This window comes from Aedes albopictus, chromosome 2 (genome assembly GCF_035046485.1).
Source record: "Aedes albopictus strain Foshan chromosome 2, AalbF5, whole genome shotgun sequence".
Lineage (NCBI taxonomy): Eukaryota > Metazoa > Arthropoda > Insecta > Diptera > Culicidae > Aedes > Aedes albopictus.
In genome coordinates this window covers 500,244,973-500,260,577 of record NC_085137.1, presented here as the reverse complement: position 1 = coordinate 500,260,577, position 15,605 = coordinate 500,244,973, and the positions used below count along the sequence as shown (strand labels likewise).

Genomic DNA, 15,605 nt, shown 5'->3' with positions numbered 1-15,605 from the left:
TTAAAAACATATGTGTAATCTTTGAGATAAAAGTCCAAGTTAAATGATTATTTTTAGAAAATCAGAACTGCCATTCGTTGTTTTTTTTTCCAAAGATTTATATAATATCTCCATAAATAAAGTTTTGCTTATTTCGAGTAGATAATTTTTAAGGCTGTTGTGAACAATTATAGTTAATTTTCGATGCACTCCTTAGTTTCAGGTAAATGTGATCCCTTTACGAGAAAAATACAAAAAAATATATAGTTTTCAATTGCATTACGCAAAATGTAGTCAGAACTGATCGCATTCAAATTCAACACAGTTGTTTACAGTTGAGCGTAGTTCTGGCCAGGGATGCCAGATGATTCTTTTAAAAATCTGTATCACTTTTCCCAAATCCCATACAAAATCTGGAGGAAAAATCTGTATCCCATACAAAAAATAATAACTCTTCTAGATAAAAAAAAAATCTATATTCCATATAAAACGTAATCTGTACTGATGCTCAAAAATCTGTATAATACAAATAAATCAGTATATATGGCATCCCTGGTTCTGGCTTATATTAGATAGTAGCGTCTTATAGGAGACCAGACTGCTTTCGGAGTTCAACCGTTAGTTTTTTTTCTATCTGTATGAGAAACACCTTTTAAGGGCATCTTTCAGCTCCTAATATGCAACTAAAAGTTAATAAAAAAATGCTAGGGAGTTTTTTGGTTTGCAGGGTTTTTACCTTTTTTCGTGTCTTGAATAGCATTGGGCAAATCTGGCTGAGTTATCGATTTTTGTGAATCGATTCGAATAGGATCAGCAGAATCGATTCACAGATTCAATCGAATCCTTTGAATCGATGTTTTCACATCGATTCGGTATTATAAAATATTACTATAAAATAAAGTTCTAGTTCATGGTATGTTTTATTTGTCTGAATGAATTCAATATCAAAATTTGAGATTGCACATCGATCATTTCGCGTCTCTGATTAAAAAATGGATATAACGTTGAGACAGTGTATTCTGAAAAAAAAATGAAATTTAATATTTTTGAATTGAAAGCAAAATTCCGAGATCCTGAGGTTTCTCAGAACTCTGAGAAGTATTTCCATATAGTACTGAGATTAATTCTCGCAGACTGCTGAGAGAAATTCCCCCAAAATATTTAAAGAGACTCCTCCAGAATTTTGAAAGGAGTTCCTCTAGAATTATGAGAGAGATTTCTTCAGAATGCTGAAAATGATAACACCAGTATCCTGAATGACATTATCCAGAAAAGAAAGCAAGACTCTTCCGGTATCTTGGTAGGAATTCTCTCTGAATTCTTTTAAGGATTTTCCTAGAACCCTGAGAGAGATTACTCCATATCTATGAGACGGATTGTCTCAGAGTCCCGAGAGGAATTCTCCCAGAAACCTGCGATAGATTGTCTCAGAACCCTAAGAGAAGCTTTCCCTTGGGATTCTCCCAAAATGTAGCAGAATCCTAAGATGAATTCTTCCAGAATCCTGAGAGAAATTCCAAGAGCGGTTCTTCCACATTCTTGAGATAAATTCATTTAGAATACTGAGAGAGATTCTTACAAAAAATAAAAGATATTCGGAATTCTAAGATGAACTCCCCAAGAAACTTAAAAGAAATGACCCAGAATCTTGAAAAGGGTAGCTTAGAACCATAAGAAGGATTACTCCAGAAAGGTTCCCTCAAAATGCTGGGCGGAATTGCCAAAGGAACCTGACATATACTCTCACAGAGTTCGGGGATACAGAATTCCCTCAGAATCCAGAGAAGAACTCCTCCAGAATTCTTTTAAGTATTCTCCCAGAATTCCCCCAAAAACCTGGGTGGATTCCTTTAGAATGTACGAAAGGTATTCCCCAGAATTCTACGAGTGATTCCCCCGGAATCCTGAGAGGGATCATAAGAGGGGTTCTTCCAGATTCTTAAGAGAAATATATCTAGAAATCTAAGAAGGATTTTTCCAAAAATCTGATAAGGTTTCTCTCTGGAAGGGAATACCGAAACTTCTAGAATGGACATCCCCAGCATCTTGAGAAGGATTCTCTGGAGTTTTGAGAGGTATTCCCACATAAATCAGAAAAATTACCGCAGATTCCTGAAAGACATTCCTCCAGAATCTTTGAAAGGACTCCCCTAAACTCCTGAAAGGGATTGTCCCAGAAATCTGAGAGTCATTCCTCTATAATACTTTAAATTAGTACACCGGATTCTCAGAAGAATCTTCCCATAATCTTGTCAGGGATTTTCCCTGATTACTGAGAGGGATTCTCCCAGAATCCTGAAAGGGATTTCTCAGAGCAACTGCTCCAGAATACAGAAAACAGAATTCTACTGGGATTCTCGTAGAATGCTGAAAAGAATACTCGTAGAATGCTGATAATTCTGAAAGAAAGTGCCCCAGAATAATATAGCCCCAGAATCCCAAGGATTTCTCCGGAATCATGAGACCAATTTCCTCAAAATTCCCCAAAATCCTGACGGGGATTACCCCAGAAAGCCGAATTTTAAGAGAATCTTGGGAAGAGTACCCGCAGAAAAAAAATAATCCTTAGAAATATATTCCTCCCGAATTCTGAGAGCAATTTCGCCACAATTCTGAGAATGCTGAGTATGATTCTCCAAAAAGTCTGAGAGGAGTTCCTGAGAATGCTGAGAAGAATTTTTTCAGAATTCTGAGTGGGATCCTAAGTGAGGATCTTCCAGATTCTGGAATCCAGAATCCTTAGAGAAATCAATCCAAATCATCCCATGGATCATCCAGAAATTTCTTAGAATCCTGAAAGGGATTTCACCCTTGGTAGGGAACCCTGGTAGGAAATACCCCAAAATCCTGAAATGAATTCCCTTAGAATCTAGAGATTCCCTAGAATTCTGATAGGTATTCCCCTATAATACTGCTGAGAAAAATTCCTCCACAATTTTTAAAGGGACTCTTCTATAATTCTGAAGATTCCTTTAAAATTCTGGGAGAGATTACTTCAAAATGCCGAAAATTATCAAACCAGCATCCTGCTGAGAGACCTTATCCCAGAAAAGAGAAAGACTTTTCCAATAGGAATATTTCCTGAATTCTATTAAGGATTTCCCTACAATCCAGTTTTCTGAGTTGGATTCTCTCAGAATCTTTAGAGGAATTCTTCCAGAATCCTGAGGGATTTCCTCAGGCTCCCGAGATGAATTCTCCTTGAATTCTGTGACGGATTGCCTCAGAAGTTTTTCCTCGAGATTCTCCCAGAATGCTTGGACGGATATCCCCAGAACTCCCTGGCGGATTCTTCTAGAATACTGAGAGGGATTTTCCTAGAATCCTGAGACAAATTCTTCTGCAGTAGTGATAGACATCCCATTAAAATCCTGAAAGAGATTGTCCCAGAACCCTGAGAGGGATCCTCCACATTATTAAGGGAAATTCATCTAGAATCCAGAGATGGACTGACCTAGAATACTGAGAAGGATGCGCTAGAACCCTGAAAGGGACTCTCTAGACCATATGAAGGATTCCTACAGAATCCTGAGAAAGATTCACTTAGACTCCTGGGATGGATTGCCCAAGAAACCTGAGATATACAGGTATGCCTCGATTTAGTGAACCCTAGATTATATAGACCCTCGATTTTATGTACATACATTTTACTTCAATTATATGTACATTTTTTAATAGTTAAATTCTACAGTGGATTCTAAAAAAAAGTAATATAATATTTTTGAATCGAAAGAAAAATCGAATGTAAAAAATCGATTCGGTCGATTTCGTGGGTCTTCAACGTCGATTCAAAAAATCGATTAATCGGAACAAAAACATCGATGTTGCGAACATCGATTTAAAATTACCCAACGCTAGTCTTAAACCATAAAAATACCAATGGAAAGATAGGAGCTGCTAAAAATTTGAAACCCTACAATTCCCACTGTTTTTGTGCCTCTGTCCATCACTAAAGAAAAGAACAACATCCGGACCATCACTCTCTGTGTAGATCCGTCGTCGTGGGTTTACTTACGAAGTTCATCCGGTTTGTTTGCTTGCCGCCAGACACCGCCGACCGACAACCGACACGAGGAAAACTGAAGGTTACAAATTATCCGAGATTTATTCCGCTTTTGCGGTTGCTGCGTTGCGTCCTGACGCCCGCCACCACCCATCCCATCAACATCATTCACCGTGAGTTTCCTCCGTCGTCATGCGAAAGGTTTTGCCTCGGGTGACCTCTAGCAATTAGCAACTACCGTTTATTCGCTGTATTTTGCACAGTACAAAAAAAGGGTGGTTGAATTCTTCAAGTTCGATTACTTTTCTTCGAGTTGGCTCGACAGCCCGGACAGTTGGGGCGTTGCTGCCCTCCTCAAGGGCTCCGTGTTCGAATCCCGTTCAAAAAAAATTCGCTTTTTTATTATTGTGGTGCTGCTTTTCAAAATTGTCTCATTATTTTTTTTTTTTGCTGTGTACTACTTGTTCTTCCCACCTACATCACAAAGAAACACCGGTTGCTGCTGGTGCCATTTATTGGATACCGCCGAGAGATCATACCGAACGGAAACCGAGTGGGCAGGATTTTTTCGCTGTTCTGTGTCGGTTTCTCAAAGTAGGTAAATGTCATGCGGTGACAATGGAAAGAGGGATGGTGTTGGTCGCAGCTCCTTCGAAAAAGGATCAACTTTTTCAGCAGCACCGGTTGTGTTGCAGCACGAAGACAGCCAGCGTTGGCTGTAAAAACGATTGCCGCCGCCGTCGTCCGGTGGTGATTATTTTCAGTGAGCTTTCGGATGATTGTGTTTACATGTGGGTAAGACATATAAACATCCGAACCAAAAGGTCATTCTGTATTACCATTAAACGTGGGTAGAAGAGTGTAAGTTATAAAATTTTATGAAAATTTGCTCACGGATCGCGGATCAGAGTTAATGCTTTGCGAGTCTCCGTGGGCACAAGGACTACTCGTTGATGATTTGGCAATTTTTGCTAGGTATTTTCAAATCTGGACCACCATAGAGGGTAATGATGGAATTAAATTGAATTTCAAAAACCGTTGCTCTACGTCAACATGTAGAGATCCAGTTTTGTGAGCGATTACCCAGAGTTGCCACTGGAAACGAGGTTACTATAAAGGCGAAATCTGTTGGAAAACAAAACGAAAAACACGGACAGTCTTTAGCAGTCATATTTTTTTTTTCAAGCGAAAGACGTTGTTTTCTTGAGTTTTGGCGACCCGAGTCGTCGTTTTTTGCTGAAAATTGTTCAGTCACAATTGAATTTCATCAAAAGTGTGATTGCACATTACTGTTGTAGATTAAGAATCATAAGAGGGTTTTGTGGTGGTATCTCAGTGTGACCTTTTCTCTCTGCTTGTAAATGCGTCTTCATTTCCCTATCATCATCACCTCATGGATGGATGGATGGCAGACCTCATTTTTCATTCAATGTGTAATCGTTTTCTGTTTTCTGGGAATTATGCTCGTATAGGAAGGAAAACAGCACTGTGTCGCTGTTCGTTCTGCAGATTGTGTAGGTGGAAAATTGATCGCCTTTTCGTGTTGGCTAATATTTTTCGGCTTTCAGCAGCTGACAAACTCTTCATTTTTCATTCGCTGTTCGTTGTTTGTAATGTCGTCCTCTAATGATGGCAAATTTTGTAAACGAAGCTGCTATAACAATGTTTGGTCCTGTTTGACATTCTAATGACCATTATCGAAGAAATCATTTGCCTTTGTTTGACGGTTGATCTTGTTCACCTAGATTAGACCTGGTTAGACCGGTCATCAATTTCTAGGAGAATTCGTTTAGAAATTCCCGAGAGTAATTCCTAGGGAAATCCTAGCAGAAATTCCTGGGGGAATCCATGAAGGAACTATTAAAAGAGTGCCTGAGTGGGGGAATTCCATGAGGAATCTCCGAAGGAATTGCTGGAGAAATTCCTGAAGGAATCCTTGGAGGAATTCTTGGTGGAATCTTTAAAGAATTACTGGAGGAATTTCTGAAAAGATTCTTGAAGGAATTCCTGGAGGAATCCCTGGATGAAAACCTGGAGAAATCCCTGGAGGATTCTCTGGAGGAATTCCTTGAGTAAATCTTGGAGAAATCTATGGAAGAATTCTTGGACGATTTCCTGAAGAAACCCGTGGAAAAATTCTTGGAAGAATTCCTAGAGGAATCTCTGTTGGAATTCCTAGAGGAATCCGTAGAGGAATTCCTGGAGGAATTCCTTGAGGAATCCCTGTTGGAATCCCTAGAGGAATCCCTGGAAGAATTTATGGAGGAATCCCTGAAGGAATCTCTGGAATAATTCCTGAAGGAATCCCAGAGGAATTCCTAGAGGAATCCCGGAGGAATTCCTGGAGGAATCCCGGAGGAATTCCTGGAGGAATCCCGGAGGAATTCCTGGAGGAATCCCGGAGGAATTCCTGGAGGAATCCCGGAGGAATTCCTGGAGGAATCCCGGAGGAATTCCTGGAGGAATCCCGGAGGAATTCCTGGAGGAATCCCGGAGGAATTCCTGGAGGAATCCCGGAGGAATTCCTGGAGGAATCCCGGAGGAATTCCCGGAGGAATCCCAGAGGAATTCCCGGAGGAATCCCGGAGGAATTCCTGGAGGAATCCCGGAGGAATTCCCGGAGGAATTCCTGAAGGAATTCCTGGAGGAATCCCTGAAGGAATTCCTGGAGGAATCCCTGAAGGAATTCCTGGAGGAATCCCTGAAGGAATTCCTGGAGGAATCCCTGAAGGAATTCCTGGAGGAATCCCTGAAGGAATTCCTGGAGGAATCCCTGAAGGAATTCCTGGAGGAATCCCTGAAGGAATTCCTGGAGGAATCCCTGAAGGAATTCCTGGAGGAATCCCTGAAGGAATTCCTGGAGGAATCCCTGAAGGAATTCCTGGAGGAATCCCTGAAGGAATTCCTGGAGGAATCCCTGAAGGAATTCCTGGAGGAATCCCTGAAGGAATTCCTGGAGGAATCCCTGAAGGAATTCCTGGAGGAATCCCTGAAGGAATTCCTGGAGGAATCCCTGAAGGAATTCCTGGAGGAATCCCTGAAGGAATTCCTGGAGGAATCCCTGAAGGAATTCCTGGAGGAATCCCTGAAGGAATTCCTGGAGGAATCCCTGAAGGAATTCCTGGAGGAATCCCTGAAGGAATTCCTGGAGGAATCCCTGAAGGAATTCCTGGAGAAATCCCTGAAGGAATTCCTGGAGGAATCCCTGAAGGAATTCCTGGAGGAATCCTTGAAGGAATTCCTGGAGGAATCCCTGAAGGAATTCCTGGAGGAATCCCTGAAGGAATTCCTGGAGGAATCCCTGAAGGAATTCCTGGAGGAATCCCTGAAGGAATTCCTGGAGGAATCCCTGAAGGAATTCCTGGAGGAATCCCTGAAGGAATTCCTGGAGGAATCCCTGAAGGAATTCCTGGAGGAATCCCTGAAGGAATTCCTGGAGGAATCCCTGAAGGAATTCCTGGAGGAATCCCTGAAGGAATTCCTGGAGGAATCCCTGAAGGAATTCCTGGAGGAATCCCTGAAGGAATTCCTGGAGGAATCCCTGAAGGAATTCCTGGAGGAATCCCTGAGGGAATTCCTGGAGGAATCCCTGAAGGAATTCCTGGAGGAATCCCTGAAGGAATTCCTGGAGGAATCCCTGAGGGAATTCCTGGAGGAATCCCTGAAGGAATTCCTGGAGGAATCCCTAGGAGGAATTCCTAGAGGAATCCCTGAAGGAATTCCTGGAGGAATCCCTGAAGGAATTCCTGGAGGAATCCCTGAAGGAATTCCTGGAGGAATCCCTGAAGGAATTCCTGGAGGAATCCCTGAAGGAATTCCTGGAGGAATCCCTGAAGGAATTCCTGGAGGAATCCCTGAAGGAATTCCTGGAGGAATCCCTGAAGGAATTCCTGGAGGAATCCCTGAAGGAATTCCTGGAGGAATCCCTGAAGGAATTCCTGGAGGAATCCCTGAAGGAATTCCTGGAGGAATCCCTGAAGGAATTCCTGGAGGAATCCCTGAAGGAATTCCTGGAGGAATCCCTGAAGGAATTCCTGGAGGAATCCCTGAAGGAATTCCTGGAGGAATCCCTGAAGGAATTCCTGGAGGAATCCCTGAAGGAATTCCTGGAGGAATCCCTGAAGGAATCCCTGAAGGAATCCCTGGAGGAATCCCTGAAGGAATTCCTGGAGGAATCCCTGCAGGAATCCCTGAAGGAATTCCTGGAGGAATCCCTGAAGGAATTTCTGGAGGAATTCCTGGAGGAATTTCTGGAGGAATTCCTGGAGGAATCCCTCAAGGAATTCCTGGAGGAATCCCTGAAGGAATTTCTGGAGGAATTCCTGGAGGAATCCCTCAAGGAATTCCTGGAGGAATCCCTCAAGGAATTCCTGGAGGAATCCCTGAAGGAATTCCTGGAGGAATCCCTGAAGGAATTCCTGGAGGAATCCCTGAAGGAATTCCTGGAGGAATCCTGGAGGAATCCCGGAGGAATCCTGGAGGAATCCCGGAGGAATCCCTGGAGGAATTCCGGGAGGAATTCCTGGAAGAATCCCTAGATAAATCCCTGGAGGAATCTCTGGGAGAATTCATGAAGGAGACCTTAATAGAATTCTTGGAAAAATGCCTGGAGGAATCCGCGGAGAAATTCCTGGAGTAATACCTGGATGAGTCACTGGAGAAATTCCGAGAGGAATACCTTTGAAAAATTTTATAAGAAGGTAAGGAGGTATGGAATAATTCTTAAAAATTATAATTTCCTCAAAAAATCTGGATTTTTTAAAAGAAATTCTTTGTGAAATTCTGGCAAGAATTTTTGGAAAATGTATTTTCTCTCACTGTCTTAACAATTTTAAAATTTTGATGAATGTACATGGATAAAAATGTTGAATTGTTTGCCATTTTCTGGACTAGTCTAATCCTTCTTGTCGTTGTCCTCATCGGTCTCGCGCACTTTGCTGTTGCTACATGCCATCCATTCCCATTTCCATCTTGGTTCTCGGTACACATTGTGTTGTCGTCGTCTTTGGCCTAACAAAACTATACCTAAGTGTGCAAAGTCGGTGGTGTGTGCCGTCCTTCTCGTTTCTTATCGCGGTGTCATTAATACAAATTTTCCTTTCTCTTTTCTTTTTCCGTTATGTTTTTCTTTTTCTTTCTCTCCATTTTTCAAAATTCTTTGCAGAAAAAAGTCTTGATTGCCGTGTGCGTTGCGATAACACTCATCATTTTGATAGTTTTTCTAGCAATCTACTTATCATAAGAAATGAAAAAAAAACCAAAGCTAGACCACCCACCACAAACCTAATCGCAAAAACAAAAATAAAAATACTGCACCCGTGCCGGAAAAGATCGAGCGACGAACAATTTCCCTGATAAGTCTTGACCCTGATTTCCGTTGGTACTGCTCTTGCCATGTTGCGGTTGTATGAGATCGGCCACGCACACAATTTTACCTGCTTCAAATGGAACTACTTTTCTTGAATAGGGTTAGTAGATGTCCCTGCTATCATCAGAACGTCGAAAAAAAAAACTGAAAATTACAGACCATAGGGAGTAATTGGAAGAATAGATTACCCGGAACCATGTAAATGTCGTTTATGAACACTAAGGAACTCGTTCCACTATGTAGTTTTACTTCACAGCTGTTTTGTTGTTTCGTTTTAGTTGTAAATAAGAATAGGAAAATAGTTAGCCAGCACGCAGAGTCCGCAAGTGAACAACCCCAGGATATTGTATGCCAAATCATTGAAAGATTACAGAAAAAATAATAGAATTTAGGAAGTGTAAGAAAATATAAAAAAAAATACAGAAAACTGAAAAACAGCGAACAACATTCCTCGCACTAGTCAGCCGAACCAGTTATTAGCGATAGAATGGGAACTACTTTTTAGTTAGTAAGTGTATTAGGGTTTGGAAAACGAGGAGGATAAGAAGAGGACTTTTTTTTTGGATTACGCCAAAATGTAGCGAACATAGGTTCATTGTGTTCAGATATTTTTTTCTCGAGTCTTGTCTTTGAGCTGCCCGAGAGCCTAGTGATGGCCAATCGAAGTAAAACTCTTTCCAACCAAGTGTAGGGGATGTAATAGGTGTTATTGTTTTTCATTTAAATTAGTGTTATGATACTGAATGTAATATTTGTATAAAGTGGGCCTAAAATATCAAATATCTATTAAAGAGTTTTATTTATTTTAAACCTTTGTTAGTTATGATTTTTACGATTATTTTAAGTACCTACTACGGTAAGGCATGAATTATCCATAAAGTTGTCGCACATTGGCATGACTTAGTTATCTTCAACAATCGAAGCCTCGTGACAAATGTGGGTCTCATGCCGTACCTTAGCCATCGAAAGCCTGCTTTTCGTTCCTTATTTTAGACTTCTTTAAGTGCGATTCACTTTAAAATTGCGTACACTGTTTCTATTCACCGGGGCTTGATGATTCGGACGGAAAAAGGAGAAACTACAGTCGTACGAAACTATTCGTGGAGAATACATAAACTCTTTGATTTCCGTCTAAATTCCACTAAAAATAACTTAGGTGAGCTCGTTCCATGTTACGCCTCGTCAACTTAAGGGCAAAGCATTTATAGTTGAATGAATATGAAACGAGCTCACCAAATTACTAATAAATGATGGCACATAACAACGGTTTTTTTAAGTAATCGGTTTGCAACAACTCAAAAACTATTTGGTTTCAATAAAACTTTGAAAACTTTTTGGAATTTGAGTAGCAAACTTCATACCTATACTCTTTTTGGACGAGTCTCGGTAGAATTGACTTCGAGAATCGCTGAATTAACACTCGGAGAAATTCTTGGGGAAGCTCCTAGTCTTCTGATGAACTTCTGGGACGAATTTTTACTGTAATTTCTTTGGAAAAATCCAACGTAACTATCAGAGGAACTTGTTGAGAATTCCTGAAGGACTTCCCGGGGAAATTCACATGATCTTTGGGATCATTCTTGAGGCAATCCTACACGAAACTTTGAGAAGAAACCCAGGTGGAATTCCTGAACGATGTTGAAAAGAAAAAAAAAGGCTGGATTAATTTCTGAGAGAATTTCTGTATACCTTGAAGAACTACAGCAGGAATTGCTTAAAACTTTCAGAATAAATTCTGAAAGAATTGTAGGAATTTTTTTTTGAAGAATTCCTGGATTGAACGCCAATGTAACTCATTATGGAATTTGCGAGAGAATCTCTGACGATTTTTGTTGTTAAATGTCTAGTGAAATCTCAAGAGCAATCAAGAGGAAGAACTCTTGTTGTACATAGTTTCAGAAGGAATTCATAAACAAATCCAAGGAGAAATCACTGGAGTTATGATTGGCTCTCAAGGAGAATTGCCTGAGTAAGTTCAAGGAAAAACTCTGGGATGAATTTCAGAGGAGTTCCTAGGAAAAAATACTGGGCTGGAAGAAATCTAGGAAGCATTTCTTGGAATATGTTACGAAAATTTCTAAGAAACCCCAGGTCAATTTCCTGAAGAATATTAGACTTTATAAAGGAATCCTGTAGATTTTCCGCGATCAAATCATGGGGGGAATTCCTGAAGAAATCCCAAGTGGAATATCAGAATGGATCCCAGAAGCCATTCCTAAAAGAATCCTTATTGTCCTATTCTGATTTTAAGCCCAGTAAAAATCCTGACAGAATTCTAGGACGAATTTCTAGAGGAATCCTATGTTATTTCCCAGAAGGAATTTCTATAGGGATCCCTAGTGGAATTTGTGAAACAATCGGTGGAGATATTCTTGAAGATATCCGAGAGGAACTTCTGATAGAATCCCATAAGGCATTTATAAGGGATTTTCAGAAGGAATTCTGAAGCAATTCTTGTTAGAATTTTTGTAGAAATCCTTGCAGGAATTTTTGCAGTAATCTCTGAAGGAATCCTTCAAGGAACTCTTGATGGAATCCTGAAATTGGAATTACTGAAAGAATCCCTGAAGGAATCCTTGGAAGAATTTCTGAAAAAATCCCTGGAGGAATCCCTGAACGAATCCTTAGAGAGATTCCTGAAGGAATCCCTGGAGGAAATGCTGAAGGAATCCCTGGAGGAATTTCTGAAGGAATTCCTAGAGGAATTCCTGCAGGAATCACTAGAGGAATACCTGAAGGATTCTCAGGAGGAGTTCCTGTAGGAATCCCCGTAGGTATCCCAGGAGGAAATCCTGAAGGTATCCCAGGAGGAGTTCCTGAAGCAATCCCAGGAGGAGTTCCTGAAGGAATACCAGGAGAAATTCCTGAAGGAATCCCAGGAGGAATTCCTCAATGAATACCAGGAGGAATTCCTGAAGGAATCCCAGGAAAAATTCCTGGTGGAATTCCTGAAGGAATCCCTGCAGAAATTCCTGAAAAAATCCCTGGAGAATTTGCTGGAGGAATCCCTGGAGGAATCCCAGGAGGAATTCCTGGAGGAATCCCTGGAGGAATTCCTTGAGGAATCTCAGAAGAAATTCCTGGAAGCATCCCTGAAGGAATTCCTAAAGCAATCCCCGGAAGAATTCCTAAAGGAATCCCCGGAAGAATTCCTCAAGGAATTCCCGGAGGAATTCTTAAAGGAATCCCCGGATGAATTTCTGATGGAATCTTCGGAGTAATTCCTGAAGGAATTGCTGAAGGAATCCCCGAGGAATACCTGAAGGAATCTCTGGAGGAATTCCTGAAGCAATGCCCAGAGGAAATCCTGAAGCAATGCCTGGCGGAATTCCTGAAAGAACCTCTAGAGGAAATCCTGAAGGAATCTCTTTAACAATTCCTGGAGGAAAATCTGGAAGAATTCCTGAAGAAAACCCTGGAGTAATTCGTGAAGGAATCCCTGGAGGAATTCCTGAAGGAATCCCTGGCGGAATTCCTGAAAAAATCCCTGGTGGAATTCCTGAAGGAAGCCCTGGCGGAATTCCTGAAGGAATCCCTGGCGGAATTCCTGAAGGAATCCCTGACGGAATTCCTGAAGGAAACCCTGGCGGAATTCCTGAAGGAATCCCTGGCGGAATTTCTGAAGGAATCTCTGGCAGAATTCCTGAAGGAATCCCTGGCGGAATTCCTGCAGGAATCCCTGGCGGAATTCCTAAAGGAATCCCTGGCGGAATTCCTGAAGGAATCCTTGGCGGAATTCCTGAAGGAATTCCAGGCTGAATTCCTGAAGGAATTCCAGGCTGAATTCCCGAAGGAATTCCAGGCTGAATTCCTGAAGGAATTCCAGGCGGAATTCCTGAAGGAATCCCAGGCAGAATTCCTGAAGGAATTCCAGGCGGAATTTCTGAAGGAATCCTTGGCGGAATTCCTGAAGGAATCCCAGGCAGAATTCCTGAAGGAATCCGTGGCGGAATTCCTGAAGGAATCCCAGGCGGATTTCCTGAAGGAAACCCAGGCGGAATTTCTGAAGGAATCCCAGGCGGAATTTCTGAAGGAATCCCTGGCGGAATTTCTGAAGGAATCCCAGGCGGAATTTCTGAAGGAATCCCTGGCGGAATTTCTGAATGAATCCCTGGTGGAGTTCCTGAAGGAATCCCAGACGGAATTCCTGAAGGAATCCCAGACGGAATTCCTGAAGGAATCCCAGACGGAATTCCTGAAGGAATCCCTGGCGGAATTCGTGAAGGAATCCCTGGCGGAATTCCTGAAGGAATCCCTGGCGGAATTCCTGAAGAAATCCCCGGAAGAATTCCTAAAGGAATCCCCGGAAGAATTCCTCAAGGAATTCCCGGAGGAATTCTTAAAGGAATCCCCGGATGAATTTCTGATAGAATCTTCGGAGTAATTCCTGAAGGAATCCCTGGAGGAATTGCTGAAGGAATCCCCGAGGAATACCTGAACGAATCTCTGGAGGAATTCCTGAAGCAATGCCCAGAGGAAATCCTGAAGCAATGCCTGGCGGAATTCCTGAAAGAACCTCTAGAGGAAATCCTGAAGGAATCTCTTTAACAATTCCTGGAGGAAAATCTAGAAGAATTCCTGAAGAAAACCCTGGAGTAATTCGTGAAGGAATCCCTGGAGGAATTCCTGAAGGAATCCCTGGCGGAATTCCTGAAAAAATCCCTGGTGGAATTCCTGAAGGAATCCTTGGCGGAATTCCTGAAGGAATCCTTGGCGGAATTCCTGAAGGAATCCCAGGCAGAATTTCTGAAGGAATCCTTGGCGGAATTCCTGAAGGAATCCCTGGCGGAATTTCTGAAGGAATCTCTGGCAGAATTCCTGAAGGAATCCCAGACGGAATTCCTGGAGGAATCCCTGGCGGAATTCCTGGAGGAATCCCTGGCGGAATTCCTGAAGAAAACCCTGGAATAATTCGTGAAGGAATCCCTGGAGGAATTCCTGAAGGAATCCCTGGCGGAATTCCTGAAAAAATCCCTGGCGGAATTCCTGAAGGAATCCCTGGCGGAATTCCTGAAGGAATCCCTGGCGGAATTCCTGAAGGAATCCCTGGCGGAATTCCTAAAGGAATCCCTGGCGGAATTCCTGAAGGAATCCTTGGCGGAATTCCTGAAGGAATTTCAGGCTGAATTCCTGAAGGAATTCCAGGCTGAATTCCTGATGGAATTCCAGGCGGAATTCCTGAAGGAATCCTTGGCGGAATTCCTGAAGGAATCCCAGACGGAATTTCTGAAGGAATCCCAGGCGGAATTTCTGAAGGAATCCCTGGCGGAATTTCTGAATGAATCCCTGGCGGAGTTCCTGAAGGAATCCCAGACGGAATTCCTGAAGGAATCCCAGACGGAATTCCTGAAGGAATCCCAGACGGAATTCCTGGAGGAATCCCTGGCGGAATTCTTGAAGGAATCCCTGGCGGAATTCCTGAAGGAATCCCTGGCGGAATTCCTGAAGGAATCCCTGGCGGAATTCCTGAAGGAATCCCTGGCGGAATTCCTGAAGGAATCCCTGGCGGAATTCCTGGAGGAATCCCCGGAGGAAATCCTGAAGGAATCTCTGGAGGAATTTGTGTTTAAATCTCTGGAGGAATATCTGACGAAATTCCTGGAGGAACTCCTGAAGAAATCCTTGGGGAAAATCCTGAAGGAATCTTTGGAGGAATTACTGAAGGAATCCCTGGAGAAAATCTTGAAGGAATCCTTGGAGAAATTTCTGAAGCAATTGCTGGAGGAATCCTTGGAGCAGTTCCTGAAGGAATCGCAGATAAATCCGTGGAGAAATTTCTGTAGAAATCCCAGGAGGAATTCCTGACGGAATCCCAGGAGGAATTCCAGACGGAATCCCAGGAGGAATTCCTGACGGAATCCCAGGAGGAATTCCTGAAGGTATCCCACGAGGAATTCCTGAAGGAACCCCTGGAGGAATTCCTGAAGGATTCTGTGAAGGAATTCCTGGAGGCATTCCTGAAGGAATCTCTAAAGGCATTCCCAGAGAAATTCCTGAAGGAGACCTCGAAGAAATTTCAGAAGAAATCCTTAGAGGAATTTCTAAAAGAATCCCTGGAGGAATTTCTGAAGGTTCTCTGAAGGAATTACCGAAGGAATCCTTGGAGAAATTCCTGAAGGAATTCCTGGAGGAATTCCTGAAAAAAATCCTGAAGACATCTTTGGAGGAATTTTTAGAAAATATCAGGAGCAATTGTCTATGTACTGCAGAAATTTTGCTGAAACATTTCTGGAGCGATTCCTTTTGAACGAAGAA

General features: G+C 42.2%; 1 protein-coding gene across 8 annotated transcripts in view; it reads left to right on the top strand.

The window, feature by feature from the left end:
- LOC109409257 (syntaxin-1A) overlaps window positions 1-15,605 on the top strand; it is a 298,425-nt gene that overhangs the window by 241,940 nt on the left and 40,880 nt on the right. For 2 of the 8 annotated variants that reach the window (XM_062854412.1, XM_062854410.1), the window contains exon 9: window positions 9,147-10,160. The exons of the other annotated variants lie outside the window; for them this stretch is intronic. In XM_062854412.1, the coding sequence (XP_062710396.1) occupies window positions 9,147-9,224 (78 nt within the window). In that variant the 3' untranslated portion in view covers window positions 9,225-10,160. Of the gene's footprint in view, window positions 1-9,146; window positions 10,161-15,605 lie in introns of those variants that run through there. 8 annotated transcript variants of the gene reach the window in all.